This window comes from Otolemur garnettii, unplaced genomic scaffold, assembly GCF_000181295.1.
Source record: "Otolemur garnettii isolate 467f Iridium unplaced genomic scaffold, OtoGar3 scaffold00025, whole genome shotgun sequence".
Taxonomy (NCBI): domain Eukaryota; kingdom Metazoa; phylum Chordata; class Mammalia; order Primates; family Galagidae; genus Otolemur; species Otolemur garnettii.
The window spans coordinates 12,677,461-12,693,909 of NW_003852420.1; the positions used below are offsets into that span (position 1 = coordinate 12,677,461).

The 16,449-nt window shown below is 49.9% G+C and overlaps 2 protein-coding genes across 2 annotated transcripts; both read right to left on the bottom strand.

Annotated features, from left to right (window-relative positions):
- Positions 1 to 5,548: 5,548 nt before the first annotated feature.
- TMEM239 (transmembrane protein 239) lies at positions 5,549 to 6,249 on the bottom strand. Its single transcript, XM_003788063.2, has 2 exons — positions 6,164 to 6,249; positions 5,549 to 6,031 (listed from the first exon to the last, which is right to left on the bottom strand). The coding sequence occupies exon 2, from the start codon at positions 6,018 to 6,020 to the stop codon at positions 5,562 to 5,564; it is 459 nt and encodes a 152-aa protein (XP_003788111.1). The 5' UTR covers positions 6,021 to 6,031; positions 6,164 to 6,249; the 3' UTR covers positions 5,549 to 5,561.
- A 548-nt stretch (positions 6,250 to 6,797) lies between these two features.
- Positions 6,798 to 7,394, bottom strand: CUNH20orf141 (chromosome unknown C20orf141 homolog). Its single transcript, XM_003788064.1, has 2 exons — positions 7,129 to 7,394; positions 6,798 to 7,035 (listed from the first exon to the last, which is right to left on the bottom strand). The coding sequence occupies exons 1-2, from the start codon at positions 7,392 to 7,394 to the stop codon at positions 6,798 to 6,800; spliced, it is 504 nt and encodes a 167-aa protein (XP_003788112.1).
- Between the last annotated feature and the right edge of the window lie 9,055 nt (positions 7,395 to 16,449).

Here is a 16,449-nt window from a genome sequence, read left to right on the forward strand (position 1 = left end):
CCCATATACCGGAGGTGGTGGGTTCAAACCCAGCCCCAGCCAAAAACTGCAAAAATAAATTTAAAAAAAATTAAATAAAAATTGTAAAAAAAAAAAAAAAAGCTGAGCATTATGGCACACCTGTAGTCCCAGCTACTGGGGAAGCTGAGGCCAAGAGTTTGAGGCTGTAGTGAGCTATGACCCCACGACACTCTACTGAGGGTGACAAAGTGAGACTGTCTCAAAAAAAAATTGAGATAGTGTCACACTCTGTTGCATGGGCTAGACTAATTCAGTGGCATCATCATAGCTCACTGCAACCTCTAACTCCTGGGCTCAAGCAATCCTCCTGTCCCAGCCTCTCCATACAGATCCACACCACCATGCTCTGGTAATTTTTCTATTTTTTGTAGAGATGGAGTCTGGCTCTTGTTCAGGCAGGTTTTGAACTCTTAACCTCAAACAATTCCTTCCAACTTGGCCTCCCAAAGTGCTAGGATTACAGGCATGAGCCACCACTCCTGACCAGCAATTTCTTTTAAATTAGGATCAAGTCAAAGGTGCCTGTGAACCGAAATTCTGAATCCAGCTTGCTGAAGAACACCCAGGAAGAGACCCTATCCTGATAACATCTGCCATCTAAGTTGATGTGGTTTCTTTTAGAGAGTTTCATAACTTTAGGATACGTTACAAATATTTTGCTGATGTAAAATATCACATGTCAATGTATTTTTTTTTTTGAGACAGAGTCTCACCATGCTGCCCTCAGTAGAGTGACTTGGCGTCAAAGCTCACAGCAACCTAAAACTCATGGGCTTAAGTGATTCTCTTGCCTCAGCCTCCCAAGTAGCTGAGACTACAGAAACCTGCCACAACGCCGGCTAATTTTTGTTGCAGCTGTCATTGTTCAGCTGGCCCGGCCGGTTTCCAACCTGCCAGCCTCAGTGTATGTAGTTGGCGCTGTAACCACATGTCAGTTTTTAAAATTGATATTTGGGGTTAGACATTTGAAGACATGAGCTGGAAAATAAGGTAGAAACAACATGTTAAATTGAGTTTCTTTCATTTTTTGAGATGGAAAGAAAATATTTGAAAGGTATGGAAATCAGTGTAAAGGAAGCAAGCATTAGTTCCAAGATTTTTTTTTTGCTCTGCATAAAAAAATAACTTGTCCAAAGTTGGTTGCATCCAGACCCTGACAACCTCACAGAAGACAGATCTTTACAACCCGGGCGGAATGGTGTAATAGACTAGGGCTGGGCCGCAGTCGCAGTCGCAGTTGAACAAGCTGTGTTGGGCTGTTCCTTCCCCAGGATTCTCAGGAGCTCTCCCCTCCATACCCCTGGATCTCTGGCTAGGGGATCCAGATCAGAGATTTGGAGCTAGGATTACGGAGTCAATAAAGTTGTCGCTGTGATGATAGATGCCTACTCGTCCCGTGTGCTGGTGTCCAAGCCTGTAGGATACTGTTCCCCACTTTCCTTCCTCCCCATCTCCCCGCTTCAGTGGGGTGGAGGGAAGGTGGGGAGCCGCATCCTACTCCCATTACCCCCACTCTTCCTTGCCAGAGCCAGAGGCCTCCGCCAGGGGGCGCGCCTTGCGCCGTAGGTCGTTGGATCCGCGTGCTGGGATTCAGGGGGACGCAGTACTCCGGGACCGCCTGTTTTATTCCCACTACCCTCGGGTCTGGGGCTGGGCTCGTGACTTCCCTCCCAGCCTCAGACTCTTGTCAGTCTGCTTCTGTCCCAGGGTCAACACTCCCAATACAAAGCTCTCCAGCCTTTGCCCTTGCCCTTGGCCGTGTCCCGCCCACCCGGGCTAGGGGAAAAGAGCAGTGTTCTGAGTGCGCTGCTCCTTCCGGCCAGCTACTGGAGCCCCGGGCGCAGGGATCCCCCAGCTACGTCCTCCACCTCAGAGTACCCTCCAGCCTGCGGGCGGGGCACCGTTGCCTCAGTGCCCCTCCTCCGCGCCGGCTCTCGGGCATTCGGCAGGCTCTGCGCCGGCCGCCTACCCCTCCTGGAGACCCCGTCTCCTTCCTCCTTTCCTGTGGCCGCTGACCGCTAGCTCCGATAAGCCTCGCTCGGCCCCAACGTAGCCTCTCACTTCTCTGCGCCCACGAGCCTGAGCGAGAGCGTTCCCTCCCTGCTTCCCGCAGGCGGTCCTTGCAAGTTCCCAGGGCGCCGCACGGCTTCCTCTTTCCGAGGACCCCGCCGCGGTGCGCGCCCCCTGACGCCACCGTCTCGGGCCCTCCGGCGTCTGGGCCGCTCCTCCTTGCTCTGCGTTCCTGGGGCGAAGGAAAATCCCACTGGGCGCCCCCAGCATTGGCGCCTGCCGCCGCGGATCTCCGTTCTGAGTAGACGCAAGGCCCCTGTCCACTGACACCTCCTCGGCTCTGGTACCTTAGGCCCTGCCTGACCTGGTTATCTTTCGGGCCAAGCCAAACGGGTTTTTGGATCCTCAGTCCCACTGCGACCTCATCAGAGCAGGCTGCGGGGGAGGGCAGGCAGATCTATCCACCCGGACTCCCGGGTCACAGAGGGGGATGGGCCGCGAAGGCTTAGAAATACCTCATGTTAATTCTCCCCAGGCTTGCATTTTTAAGTCTCTACATTTAAAGGAATTTGAGGAATTTCCTTGGCGATAACATTTTTCCTGCCTGCAAGGCCCCTCACTTCATTCCCTTCTATCTCTAACCCTACTCCCATTTGCCTGCCCCAGAGTTGTCATTCCATTCTGTTAATCTTTTGCTTCTATGAGTTCTTGCCCACCCCCGAAGTGTCTTGCTTTGCTGATGTGCATTTTAACTTTGTGTAACTGGAATTGTAATATTTTTCCATCAGGTTTTTACTCAGTGTTAAGATTTTAAGATGGATCCCTGTTGCTTCTGCCCCTTCTAACTGCCATTTCCTCTCCATGCTGCTCATCTGCCTTGGTTTACTCTTCCTTTACCTACCCTGCCCCCATCAATAACTGCCATAACTATTCTCCAGCACATCACCTTATGCAGCACATTGGTGTGCACATGTATCACCTGGGAATCCTGTTACGATTCAGTTTCTAAGGAGCTCTGAGCTGATGCCTATCCTGCTGGTCCTAGGACCACATTTCCAGGAGCAAGGCCAGTGTGGAACTCTTTGAGAATTCAGTTTGGGTCGCTGGGTCGTGTAGTATGTGTGGATCTAATTTGATGAGTATTGCCCACCTGCTGTTGTCTAGTCTGGCTGCCCTGCCTTAACCCACACTAGCAGGGTGGGAGGGTGAAAGGTATATATGGGGGAAGGGAGGAAGGCGTCCTCCTTGCTCTTGTCTGCATCTTGTCTACCAGTGCATCAGGTTTTGGCCCAAGGCCCCTCTCTCCCTTAAGTAGAACAGACCAGGCTCCAGAGCATATCTCTGGCCAGCAATGCATGGACAAGTTAGTGATGGGTCCAGGCCAGGCGTCCTGAGCCCACCCTCACCATGGAGGACCCTGAAATCTCACCTTATCACACGTCTAGACTGATCTGACTCATGATCTCCCTAGGCCTGGGCTTTATCTCTGACAGGAGCTCTTGAGAAGTGATGGGATCTTCAGTTAGCCTGTTTATGTTCCTTCAGCCCCCTTTGGTTTCTCTTGAGTAGCTTGTTAGGGTACACTAGCACTCAGATGGCTTGGCCCTGACCCTGACCAGGCTGTCCTGAGCCTGGATTTTAACCCCTAAAATGGAATAGTCAAGGAATAGCTATAATTTGTGGTACTATTTGCTGGTCTAAGTTCTTTGCCTGCATGCCAGCAGCCCCACAGAAGCCATAAAGACAGGTGTTCTTGCCTTTTTGTCCATGAGGAAAGTGAAATTTAGGAGGTTCAGTAGTTTCCACTAAAGCCATGGAGCTATAAATGACAATGCTAGGATTCAAGCCCAGCCACAGCTCATACACCAAAGCCTATGCTAACCCCCAGGCTATGTCACCTCCATGTCCTACCTTGCCCTTGCTTTGAGGCTATATTGTAGGGAGAACAACAAAGAAACAGGAAGGTCTGGTCCTTGGGTTTCAGGCACTGATGTTGAAGCCATCTAACCAGTGGCAGACAGTTTGGAAACTTTATAGTAAGTGAACTTGGGCAAAAATGAGCCAGAGTTCTAGTGGTTGGTTCCCAGGGCCTGAATAGGTGGTCGGAGATAGGGCCACCGGCGCTTCAGGAACAAGGATTTTAAGGTTAGATATAAAATAGAGATCAGAACTGGGTGGAAGTTGAGGATGGCCTGGGATTGGGTAGGGATCAGATGGGTAGGTCTTAGCTGTGGGTAAAGGTGTCTGTCATGTACCTTACTTGGTAATAACTGATTACTCAATGTTTTGTTTGAAGGGGTCAGCAGGTGTGCAAATAGGAGAATAAAGGGACACCACCTTCCAAGGCCCTTCTGGTGCTGTAAGCTGCTTGCTGGGTCAGGTTTGAAAACCCTGGGGCTATGCTTTTCCCATTCACACAGCTGTGCTAGCATTTCCTGGCACCAAGTCCCAGGCCCAAGCATTTCACAATCAGAAGAGTTCAACATCTGCACATTTTGAGATTTCATGACACAGCCTTTTACATCTTGTCCACACCCATCCAACTTCTGTTTCCCACTTCAGGGCCAAAATTCTATCCGAGACAGAACATTTTTCTGAAAGCCCAAGGAGGCTTTATGCCTTTTCCTTCAGGTTCAAAAAATCTTTTGAGCCTACAGAGTTTCCTTAGAGCTCAAAACAACATCTTACAGTGTTTTGGTTTTTAAAAAAGTGCTTCACAAATATTGCCTTTGACTCCACAACAACTCCATGACAGGGTTGGGACCTACTTAATAATGCTGAAGTTCAAAAGGATTAATTGGTTCAGGCTGTACACTGTGAGGGTGGGTGAAATGGGACTTGTTCACTTTTCCATGGCAGACCTTGAGGTTCTTAAAGAGTGAGTAGGTACTTTCTGGGTACTCACTATCCTGGTCAGCCCATTTCTCAGAGTTGAGGATGTGGATTGAGAAACTCTAGGGTGGGACATGCCTAGGCTAAGAGGTTTAGGAGGTGAGTTGAGGTCTCATGGACTCTGGCCGGCCTTCTCTCTGCTAGGTTTCTGTCAGTGGGGACTTTTCTAGAGCCTGGGGTTTTCCTGGAAGTAGAAAGAAGGAATTGGTGGGAGGAATGGAAAGTCCAGGGGTCCCTCGTAGAAGTTCTCAGCAAGTCTAAAGCTGAGAAAGCTGAGACAGCTGAGCAGCTATAGAAAAAGATGCTCCCAGTTGCCAAGTAGACCTCAGTGGTGTCACCACATCCACAAGGAGACTGTCAGTGGCTTGGCCAAGCTCTGCCCCTAGCTAAGCAATCTATCCTGTCCCCCTTCTCAAAGCCTCTGGTGCCTCACACTAGGCATCTCCAGCATCGATTGAGGAAATGCCCAGAGGCCAGGCCAGGCTACCTGCAACACCACACATGCCCTGGTGCTAGGGACTGTGGGTCTGATGCCTGCTGAGGAAGGAGACCCTGATCCCACTGCCCTCCCTCTCCCCTGGGCCTCAAGCCCTATGCCAGGGCTCAACAGACACAGGCAGCCGGATGGGGTTGCCCTTCTATTGGTCCAAGTCCTGAGCATAGCCTGGGTGCATCATGGAGGTGAGGAGGCCCACGAGGCTCAGCAGTGTGGAGAAAAGCAGCAGGAAGGAGGCGGTGAAGAGGAGGGCGGGCAGGGCACTGAGCACCAGCAGCAGGACAGCCGGCAGCAGGTGGCGCCATGCTGCAGCCACAACAGGCCACAAGGAGCTCAGCAGGTGGGAGCCGGTGGTGAAGAGGGCATGGCACAGTACGAGTGCCAGCAGCAGGTAGAGTATCCCCTCCAGACACCACAGCACACGCTGCAATGGCTGCCGCCAGCCCGATGTGTTCCACCACTGGGCCCAGCGTGGGGGCACATGGCATGCCCACCAGCGTGCCCAGACCTGCCGCATGACCCAGGCCGACCAGGGCACTGCTGGCTGTGGCCCCTCGCCGGCCCCGATGGTATCTGTCTCCACTCGCGGCTGCTGCATCATGGCTGGTGCACCTGGAGAGAAGCCAGGCTAGCTGCAGGAGCAGCCCCGGAGTTGTCTGGGAGCCCAGGGAAGGTGGGGGTGCAGGGGTCAGGAGGGTGCCAGCATGGGTAGGTTGGAGCTGGGAGCTGGGGCCTGGGACTTACCTCTGGGCAGAGTCACCTAAGTCATGTTGCGTCCTGCAGTGCCCAAGGAGGACCTGGCAACCAGCTCCAAGCCCTCACTCTCACCTACCCCCACCCTCCAAAGAGGAGTCCCTTTGTGACCCGGGCTGGGGTGGGGTCCTGCCAAGAGAGGAGCCACTGCAGGGTGTGAGGCTCACCTGAGTCCTTCTACATGGGCCCTCCAGCCTGGCAGGGGAGGCTGGTGAGCCCTGCAGATAGAGCTTCTCATGCTTTCTGTGGGGGCCCTTCCTGCATCGCTGTCCCTTGCCTATTGACTGATACCTATGCCCACCCCACTTCCTTGCAAGTCTTTTTCTCTGCGCTTCATTCTCTAGAACCACAGAAGAGGCCAGAGTGGCTGCCCCCAATTCACAGGCTCTGAGATGGCTACTACATCCTGCCCTGGGACCCCTGTCTCTTAGCTGCCTTCTCTTGCTGCCCTGAGCCTCAGTCCCAGGTATCCACTCCCCATATTAGGAGGCCAGAGGTCACCTGAGGTTTAGGCTGGGAATAAAGGGGTAACCTCCCACCTACCCAGCCATGATGGAGGAAAGAAGGCCTGAGGAAGAGGATGGCCAGTATATTTTTAGGGCACACAATGTTTTTGGAAGGGCACTCAGGCCCATGGGTGGAGGCAGAAAGCCAGACCCAACAGGGCTGCGGGCATGCCACGGGCTCCAAGGAGCAGCCCCAGTCCCATGAGTAGTAGTAGCAGTGCATCCTGAAGGCTGAGCTGTCCAGTGACTGTCCCCGCTGGTTGGAGGAGAGCCTCCTGCTGTCCTGGACCTTCACCGGCTCCCTGACTCTGACCCCTTGTGAGAAGCCTGTGCTGTGGCAGGTTAGGACCTGCAGGCCTGTGGAGAGAGAGAGTGGCAATTGGGCTTAGGGAAGTGGATCACTTGCCCACTCACCTACCATGCCCACCTGCCAGGCTGCTGTCCACTTACCTATGGAGCAGGTCAAAGGCAAGGAAGCTGACCAGTAGCAGTAGTAGCAGTAGAGCTGGGCCAGCCGTGGAAAAGATTGCCCGAATCGTCAACCCTAGTGCCCCCATCCCCAGGACACTGTCCAGGAGCTGGGCCTGGCTAGAGTTACAGGGAGATACACATGGATGCTCTGGACTACCCAATCCCTCCCCAGCACCCAGGCCCCTGGGAGGAACTGGCATTGAATCTGCAAAGGCTTTGGGCCTGGGCAAGTAGAGCCGGGTCATGGAGGGAGGTGGAGGTGGCATGAAGAACAGTGCTGGAAGAAGTCTGGGGTGGGACTGCGGGAGGGGTGGGGCCCTGGCAGACACTGGAGGGTGATCTGAGAGAGAAGGGAATTGGGCTTCTTGGGAATGCCCCCTCCTTGCATACCCACCCACCAAACCCTCCTCACCTCCTCTCATTTAGGTGAGCCATTCTGGGACTGGGCAGCCGGGGCATTGTGACCCGTAGCCAGGCAAGGCTCTGGGGTGGGAGGGGGCTGCTGCAGGTCTGGCCTCATAAGCAGCTGGTGGCCTAGGTGGGGCTTAGCCAGGAAGTCAGGGATTTCTGAGAACTAAGACTCACCCTCTTGCCTCTGCTACTTCTCTGCCCTAGGGCCCTCCCATGGGGATCTGTGTCGTCAGGAAGGCATTCTATCCCCATTACTACTTGGGCATCTGTCCAAGGAGAAGGACTTTCTGCTTGTTGTGAGTTCCCAGAGATGTGTGTCCAGGGGCAAGTCATTCAATATCACTGTCCCCGGCTTTCTTCCATGAGAGTGGGGTGATGCCTGTGGGCCCTTATGGGGGATTTTTCAGGCCTTCAGTTCTGGAGTGCAGAGAGGTCTGCCAGGGAGGCACCTGAGGCAGGTTCCCACATGACTACTAAGCAGGGGACATTTAGGTGTTCTAAGCACTATAGTGGGTGGGAGGGGTTACAGATACTGGGGTTTCAAAAATGGGGTAGAAGATGTGAATCTAAGAGGGCTAAGACCTGGTGACCCCTATATTGGAGGTTTAGGTTACTCTCTGAGGAGCCAGGCATTGTGGCATGCTCCTGTAATGCCAGCTACTTGGGAGCTGAGGTGAGAGGATCGCTTGAGCCCAGGAGTTTTACGTTGCTTGTGAGCTATGATCACATCTCACAACACTGTACTCCAGCCTGGGCAACAGTGGGAGACCCTGTCTCCAAAAAAAAAAAAAAAGTTACTCTCTAAAAATGAAATTAGGGGCTCAGCGCCTGTGGCTTAAGGGGTTAAGGGGCAAGCCACATACACCTGAGCTGGAGGGTTTGAATCCAGCCTGGGCCCGCCAAACAACAATGATGGCTGCAACCAAAAAAAAAAAAAAAATAGCCAGGCGTTGTGGTGGGTGTCTTAGTTCCAGGTACTTGGGAGGCAGAGGCAGGAGAATCACTTGAGCCCAGGAGTTGGAGATTGCTGTGAGCTGTGAAGCCACAGCACTGTACTCAGGGCGACAGCTTGAGGCTCTGTTGCAAAAAAAAAAAAAAAAAAAAATTGAAATTAGGGATGGGGCAGCGCCTGTGGCTCAAAGGAGTAGGGCGCAGGCTCCATATGCCAGAGGTGGCGGGTTCAAACCCAGCCCCAGCCAAAAACTGCAGAAAAAAAAAAAAAAAGAAATTAGGGAAAGTGAACATTTAATGAAGGGATTGGTCACCTGGAAAAGAAGTCTATCCCATTGGCAACCTGTAAATGGGTGGTGGCTACAGAAGTTCCAGCCAAGTGACTTGAGAGGCAAAGCATGGTAATGTGTCATAATTAAGAGAACTTAGTCCTTGTCCTCACATCGTATTTTTAAAGAAAACTGAGGGGGAAGACAGTGGCCATACATCCCCTAGCAGAGGAGGGGCTAGAACAAGAATCAGGCTGCATATCTGCCTCCAGCAAAAGCTCAGGCCTGATGGCCTTGGCATCTCTGAGGGTGATGGGCTTGTCAGTCCGTAAAGCCTATGTCACCAGCCCTTGGGATTACCCACTGATTAGATTGCCCTTGCTCTGGCTCTTCTTGCTTATTCAACAACTGGGCTTTAAAGTGTAGATTTGTCCACAAGGTGACAGTATAACAGGAGATCCCAGCATTTTTTGTTTGTTTGTTTGTTTAAGTTCCAATTGTTTTTGCAAATTAGGAAATTAGCATTAAGGTTTAAGATTGCTAGTCCCCTGAGCCTGATTGATTCTGGATGCATCCACAAGATCGCATTCCTGAATATGCAGACCTGAGGGTCAAGTCCTGATGATCCCATCAAGATGAGGCTACTTCATATTGCAGAAGTGGGATAAGGGGGGTAATTAAGGGGTAATTAAGGGTTCACTATCCACCAGGTGTTCTGCATACAGGAGAGCTGTCTGTAACTTCCTCAGAGTGTATTATTTATTCAGCAATCAATGTATTGTTTCCTATGTGCCAGGCACTGTGCCAGATCCTGGGTCATCCTGAAAGCAGAGCCTGAGATGCAGATCCCAGTACACATGGTTTATTGAGGGAGTGCTCTCAAGAGGAAAACTTTTAGGACAGTAAGGGAAGGGAAACAGGACAAGGCAGGGAAGAGCTAAGCTAAGATATGGCCTTGGCTGGAGTCTAGCCTTAGCCTGGCCCTGAACTTGAACTGTACCATAGAGTTGGTCCCAACATGTACCGTCGTGTCAGTCATTGGCTATGGCTTCCCCATGGGGTTTGGGAATTGGGGAGAAGGTGGTGGCTGAAAAGTGTAACCTTCTGGGTGAGGCAGCTCCTATCAGCTGAGGACATTCATCTGAAGAGAGGAGACAGCTGTGACCTAGGAGCAGTGAGAACTTAAACAGCAGAAATGGGGGCACCATTCAGTGAAGGGGACTTCAGTGAAGGGGCAGTAAAGGGGCACTGACAGCATATACTGCAGAAAGGAGTAACTCAGCGAGTCCGAGTTGTCTAAACCCTGAACATCTGAAAGAATGGTTCAGCTTTTGCTGAGCTCCCTCCTGGGAAGTAAGCTCTAAGTTTCTGGAATATTCTGGCTGATACAAATGTCTTTGTTTACCTGGGGACCTCGGGCTATATCAGACCGTGATGTGATTTTTATCTGGGAGTTTGGACGTTGACGTCTAGAGGGGCTGAACTAAGGTCAGCCACACGGGCAATCAACCAATGAGAGTGACCCCCAATAAAAACCAGTGTGCTCCCTCATTAGCAATGTTCTGTGCATGTTGTCTTATGTGATGCTGAGAGAATTAAGGACTATCCACACAGCTCCACTTCCCAAGGATAACTGGAAGCTTGTGCCTAGGGTCTGCTGGATCCTGCATTATGTACCTCTTCCCATTGCTGGTTTTAATCTGTATTCTTTATAATAAACTGCAACCCCAAATATAAGTACTTTGTTGAGTTCTGTGAGTCCCTCTTGTGAATCATTGAACCTGAGAGTGGTCTTGGGGAGCCTGAAGAGAATTGGTGTCTGAAGTCAGATTCATTGACCCAATCACAACTCAGTGAAACATAATGAACACGTCATTTGAGAAAAGGAGGTTGGCGTGCCTTTGATTTCTGGATGGCCACTTAGTTACCCACAGTATGGAACTGCAGCTATGCTGTGATCAGTTACTGGAGGTAAATTTTACTAATGGAATTTATCAAATGATAGAGTCAACTTCTGATGAGCTGTTAAGGAAATCTTCCAGAAAGTTTTTTTTTTTGACAGAGCCTCAAGCTGTCCCCCTGGGTAGAGTGCTGTGGCATCACAGCTCACAGCAACCTCCAACTCCTGGGCTCAAGCGAGTCTCCTGCCTCAGCCTCTGAAGTAGCTGGGACCACAGGCACCCACCACAACACCTGGCTTTTTTTTTGGTTGCAGCCTTCATTGTTGTTTTGGTGGGCCCGGGCTGGATTTGAACCCGCCACCTTAGGTGTATATGGCTGGCGCCTTAGCCACTTGAACCACAGGCGCCGAGCCAGAAAGTTAAATAATAACTGAAGCCCATGAAGAAAAAAGACAATGAAATTAGAGGATCAATATTTGAATGATAGAAATCTAGAAAATTAGAATGGAGAGAAACAAGGGGGAATTTCTTAAAATCAAGAAATGAAGGACATGATTCTTTAGGTCCCAGCAAATTCACAGTTCAATCAATGAAAAACAGGCTGGGTGCAGTTGCTCATGCCTGTAATTCCAGTGCTTTGGAGAGGCTGAGGGAAGAGTGGGAGGATTGCTTAAGGCCAGAAGTTTGAGACGAGCCTAAGCAACATAGCGAGACCTCTACAAAAAATTTAAAACATTAGCTGAGTGTGGTTCTATGTACCTGTTGTCCTAGCTACTCGAGAGGTTAAGGAAGGAGGATTGCTTGAGCCCAGGAGTTCAAGGCTGCAGTGAGCTATTATTGTACTGCCTGGGCAACAGAGCAAGACAGTGTCTAAAATGAAAAGAAAAAGGACTGACATCAAGACATATGATGAAATTCAAGTTACCAGGGATAAAAAGACCTACTTAAGAGCTTCTCCAAATGAAAAAGATCACATATATAGAACCAGAAGTCAGAATGCTATCAGGCTTTTCAACTCTAACACTGGTAACTAGAAGAAAATAAAGCAATGCCCCCCAAAGAGGAAATGGTTTCCAACTGAGGAATGATTATCTGCCTAAGTGAGTATTAAGTGTGAGGGTGGAATAATGGCATTTTCAGTCATCCAAGGTCCCAAAACTTTGACCTTGCATATACCCCTTTTTAAGGAAGCTCCTGGAAGATGTATTTCCTGTGTTTAGACATGTTCAGAGTAAATATTAGGTTCTACTGGAACCTTTGGGATTAAATTAGCAATTGGTGCCCAGAAAATCAAACAAATGATAAAACATAGTGATTACTAACTCCAGGGAGCACAAAAAGTTGAATAATAATGTTTACCTCATCGTAATAAAAGTATTAAATATTGTCTGGGCGTGGTGGCTCATGACTGTAATCCTAGCACTCTGGGAGGCTGAGGTAGGTGGATTGCCCGGAGCTCATGGGTTTGAGACCAGCCTGAGCAAGAGTGAGACCCCGTCTCTAAAAATAGCCAGGTTGGGCAGCGCTTGTGGCTCCAGGACTAGGGCACCAGCCCCATATACCAGAGGTGGTGGTTTCAAACACAGCCCCAGCCAAAAACTGCAAAAAATTAAAAATAAAAATAAATAGCTGGGTATTGTGGCAGGCACCTGTAGTACCAGCTAGTTGGGAGGCTGAGGCAAGAGAATTGCTTGAGTCCAAGAGTTTGAAGTTGCTGTTGTTGTGAGCTATGACACCATGGCACTCTACCAAGGAAGACAAAGTGAGACTCTATCTAAAAAAAAAAAAAAAAGCACTAAATATTGAATCCAAATGATGAAATAGCTCTTTGGGAGGATGGAAGGAGGGAAAGTTTGTGTTACCTGGAAGTGTGTGTGTTGAGGAGGGAGGGTGGTAGGAAAGCGAAATCCTTAATTCCACAGCAGGAAATCCATACATAACATCTAAACATAGAATAATTAAGAAATAGTGATAAAAGCATGGATATAAATACAGGAGAAAAATTATAACAAAAAGAATTAAAAGTGGTTGACTTGGGACTGGGCTTGATGGCTCACACCTGTAATCCCAGACTCTAGGAGGGTAAGGCAGGTGGATCATCTGAACTCAGCAGTTTGAGACCAGCTTGAACAAGAGCAAGATCCCATCTCTACTAAAAATAGAAAAACAAACAAACAACAAATAACTAACCAGGCTTTGTGGTGAGTGTCTGTAGTCCTGGTTACTTAGGAGGCTGAGGCAAGAGGATCTCTTGAGCCAGAGTTGAGGTTGAGCTGTGATGCCATGGGACTGTACCCCAGAGCAAACGAATGGGGTTCTGTCTCAAAAAAAAAAAAAAAAAAAAAAAAAGAAGAAGAAGTGGTTGAGTCGGGGATGGAAAGGCATAGTGTAGGGTCTTCTACTATAAGCCTAAATGTGATCTACCTTTTAAACTATATTGTGTAGTATTTTGATAAAAAATGATTTAGCTGCAAAAAGTGACCCTATATAATATAGGTTCATGCTGTGAAGATCAAGAACATACCCTCCCAGGATAACTGAAAAATCTATTTCCTAATTCTATGTGGATATACTTCTGTGGCTTAAGATAAAATGACCAGTGACAGCATTAAACATCATCTAACTCAGAAAGTTGTGAATTGCCTGCTTTTTAGATGGAGGTGCTCTAAACCTAACTATCGCGCTTCTCAGCCTTTATAGTGCATATGACTCTCCTGGGGTTGAATCCTCCCAGGATTAGGTTAAAATGCAGATTCTGATTCAATAGGTCCAGAAGAGATTCCGCATCTTTAACGTTAAAGTTTCCAGGGTACACCAAGCACACTTTGAGGAGTGCAAAAGAAAGAAAGCTGGGAGAGATCCTACCTAGTGCCATCAATTGAGTTCCCACCAATGCTCACCTACATCAGCAGGGAGAGCACCTGGCCAGGAATGAGTTCTGCCTTAGCACCAGGGACAGGAGGTAAGAGGCACAGTCAGGCAGTAGATGCCACTATTTGTGCAGCTGGACACAACAGCCTCCTTTCTTTTCCTTGATATTTTTTTATTCCACTTATGTACATGTGAGAAACAGGAATGCATTAAGCCTTTCCCCCCACCTTTAATACCCTTAATTCATCTGATTAATCTAGGGACTCTCTGGGACCACATGTTACCTCACTTCACCACCCAGCCAATTTAGGAGAAAGATATGGCTCCTTTTTTTTTTTTTCCCAAAGATGAGGTCTCACTAGATCATTACCCAGGTTGGTCTCAAACTCCTGGGTCAACGGATCCTCCTGCCTCAGCCTCCTAAGTAGGTAGGACTGCAGGTGTGAGCTACTGTACCCAGTTTATATGGTTCCCATACAAAACAAATGATAGAAGGGACATGTAAAATGAAGTCTGTATGCCACCAAAGTCATCTATCCTCTACCTGATCACACCAAGAAGCTGGCAAGAGATTCCTAGCCCATTCCTTAAATTAAAATCCCTTTGGGGCAGATGCCACCACCAAGTCTTATTCAGTTGTGAGTTGCAACACACACCCATCCCAGACCATGAAAGATCTACCTAGCTCCTGGCTGTAGAGTTTTGGCTGTGCAGGTACCTGAATGCAAACCTGTCACTGTGCCCCTGGAGCCCCCACCTCCAGATCCTGCTTTGGAGCTTTGGGCCTTTGTGGTCCTAGTTACTCAGTAGCAAGAACCAGAGATGCCAGCTGGGTCAGGATTGCAGAGGAGCCTGAGAAAGTGCTGAGGCACTCAGGAAGAATAGAAGGTTAAGAAGGGATTCTAAGGGTTGCAATAGGGCTGCAGAATGGTGGGAAGGGAAAGAAAGGGGCACTGGGGACACCAGAGATCTGAGCAACCTGCAGATCTGGCTCCCAGGGGTTGATGGGAAAACAGCTGACCTACTCTATTCTGTTAGAGAGTGGGGTCTTCACTTCATGGGCTGCCAACTCCTCTCCTGCAAACCTGATATGTTGGGCAGGGTCAGCTCCTCTTCAGCCATGCTTGGTCCCCTATAGCAGAAGTCTCAACCTGTGGGTCGCGACCCCTTTGGGGGTCGAACGACCGTTTCACAGGGGTCACCTAAGACCATTCTGCATATCAGATGTTTACATTATGATTCATAACAGTAGCAAAATAACAGTTATGAAATAGCAACGAAAATAATTTTATGGTTGGGGGTCACCACAACATGAGGAACTGTATTAAAGGGTTGCAGCATATAGCCTTGAATATATTACACACGTACTTTAACAAGAGTGCTGACTAGGGACCAGGTGCCGTTGTAGGCCTTGAGGTGCAGCTGTGAACATTTGGGTGCAAAGCCTCTTCCAGAGGGGCACTTACCTCCTGCTGGTTGTGAGGGAGGCACTGAACAGTGAATGAATAACAAATAAAACAAGATAATTTCGGATATTGTTGAGTGCCTTGACCATAAAAGATGATAAAAGAAGACAGTGTACAGGGTGATAGAGCTAGTCAGAGTGGTCAGGGTAAGCCTTTGGAAGCAGTGACATTGAAATGAAATCTGAATGATGAGAATGCAAACTTGGTTCACAAGTGCAAAGGCAGGAAGGCCAGGAGGGGCTGGGGCCCTGGAGGAGCAGTGCGCCTGTAGGGATGGGAGCCAGGGACAGTGGAGGGGCGGGGAAAGGTGTGGCTAGGAAGAATTTGGTCTTGAAGGGTCTTGCAGTTGAGCCCACTAGGGACTTGAGCTAGGAGGAACTTGACACTTGGCTTTTAAGAGAATAAAGGCTTAGAGTAGATGGGAGCCTCAGGAGGCTGAGATGTCCTGTTCCTTGTGCCCCTGTACCACTTTTCTCCCCTTGACACCCTGCTGCCAAACTTGGATGGGCGCGTGGGGGCCAGAGATTGGGAAGTGGCCAGACTCCACTCTGGCAGGTGGCTGAAGCAGCCCTTAAGACCTGTTGGGACCGCAACCTCCTACCTTGGGAAAATAAGCCTGCAGTGTTGCCCACCTGCCTCAACCCTGTGCCCAGGAAGTACCTATTCTGTAGCATCTCCCTTGAATTTGCTACCCTCCCCCATCACCCCGTGCCCGGTCCCAGGCACCTGGCAAGCTCATGGAGCCGTCTAAGCGCTCCCAGGCAGGATTGGGTTGCTGGGCCCTGTCTGGTTACTCGCCTTGGGCGCGCGTACCTGGCGCGAGTGGGGTGGACCAGATGTCTTAAGGAGCTCTAGGACTGGTGCCGATGGGGCTATCCCTCCCCATGGTGAGCCTTGGTTCCAGAGAGCGGTGCAGTATTTCTTTCCAGGATTCCTGTAAGGTTGGGCCGCCAGAATGGTGCTGACTCGTTGCTTTTGGGTGATTTAAATTGTTTTTACAGATAGTGGCCCAGCAAAAAATATTTGATCAGGACTGTGCACTCCAGAGGATTCCCAGCTACCTCTGGGCATCGCTTCTTGTGGAGATGGCAGCATCATCCTGGAGGGCTCCTTGCAAGGCCAAGTGCACACAGTTGGACACGTTTTCTTCCTTTTCTGGAGGAGACCCAGGGGTGGAGGAGTCAAAGGGGGCATTGGAGGGAGGATGGGAAGGGTCCAGTGCTCTGGCATCTCTGGCTCTGGAAGAGTCCCACAAATAGAGATCTAGGGCTGCTGGCTTCCCAGGGGAATAGGGGAGGGGGTGCAAAGAGCTGGAGGGGGAGGGCAGGGCCCAAGTCAAGCCTCAGCCCCTCCATCCCTGGTCCCAGCCCGCTCCAGTTTCTCTCCTCATGTTATGTAACCCCGGAACGTGGCAGGCCGGAGCAAAGGAGC

Excerpts from the sequence above, each read along its gene's own strand:
- TMEM239 (XM_003788063.2), bottom strand. The coding sequence starts at position 6,020 with ATGATGCAGCAGCCGCGAGTGGAGACAGATACCATCGGGGCCGGCGAG.
- CUNH20orf141 (XM_003788064.1), bottom strand. The coding sequence starts at position 7,394 with ATGACCCGGCTCTACTTGCCCAGGCCCAAAGCCTTTGCAGATTCAATG. Across the intron at positions 7,036-7,128 it reads GCCTTTGACCTGCTCCATAG|GCCTGCAGGTCCTAACCTGC; the intron begins GTAAGTGGACAG and ends CTCTCTCCACAG.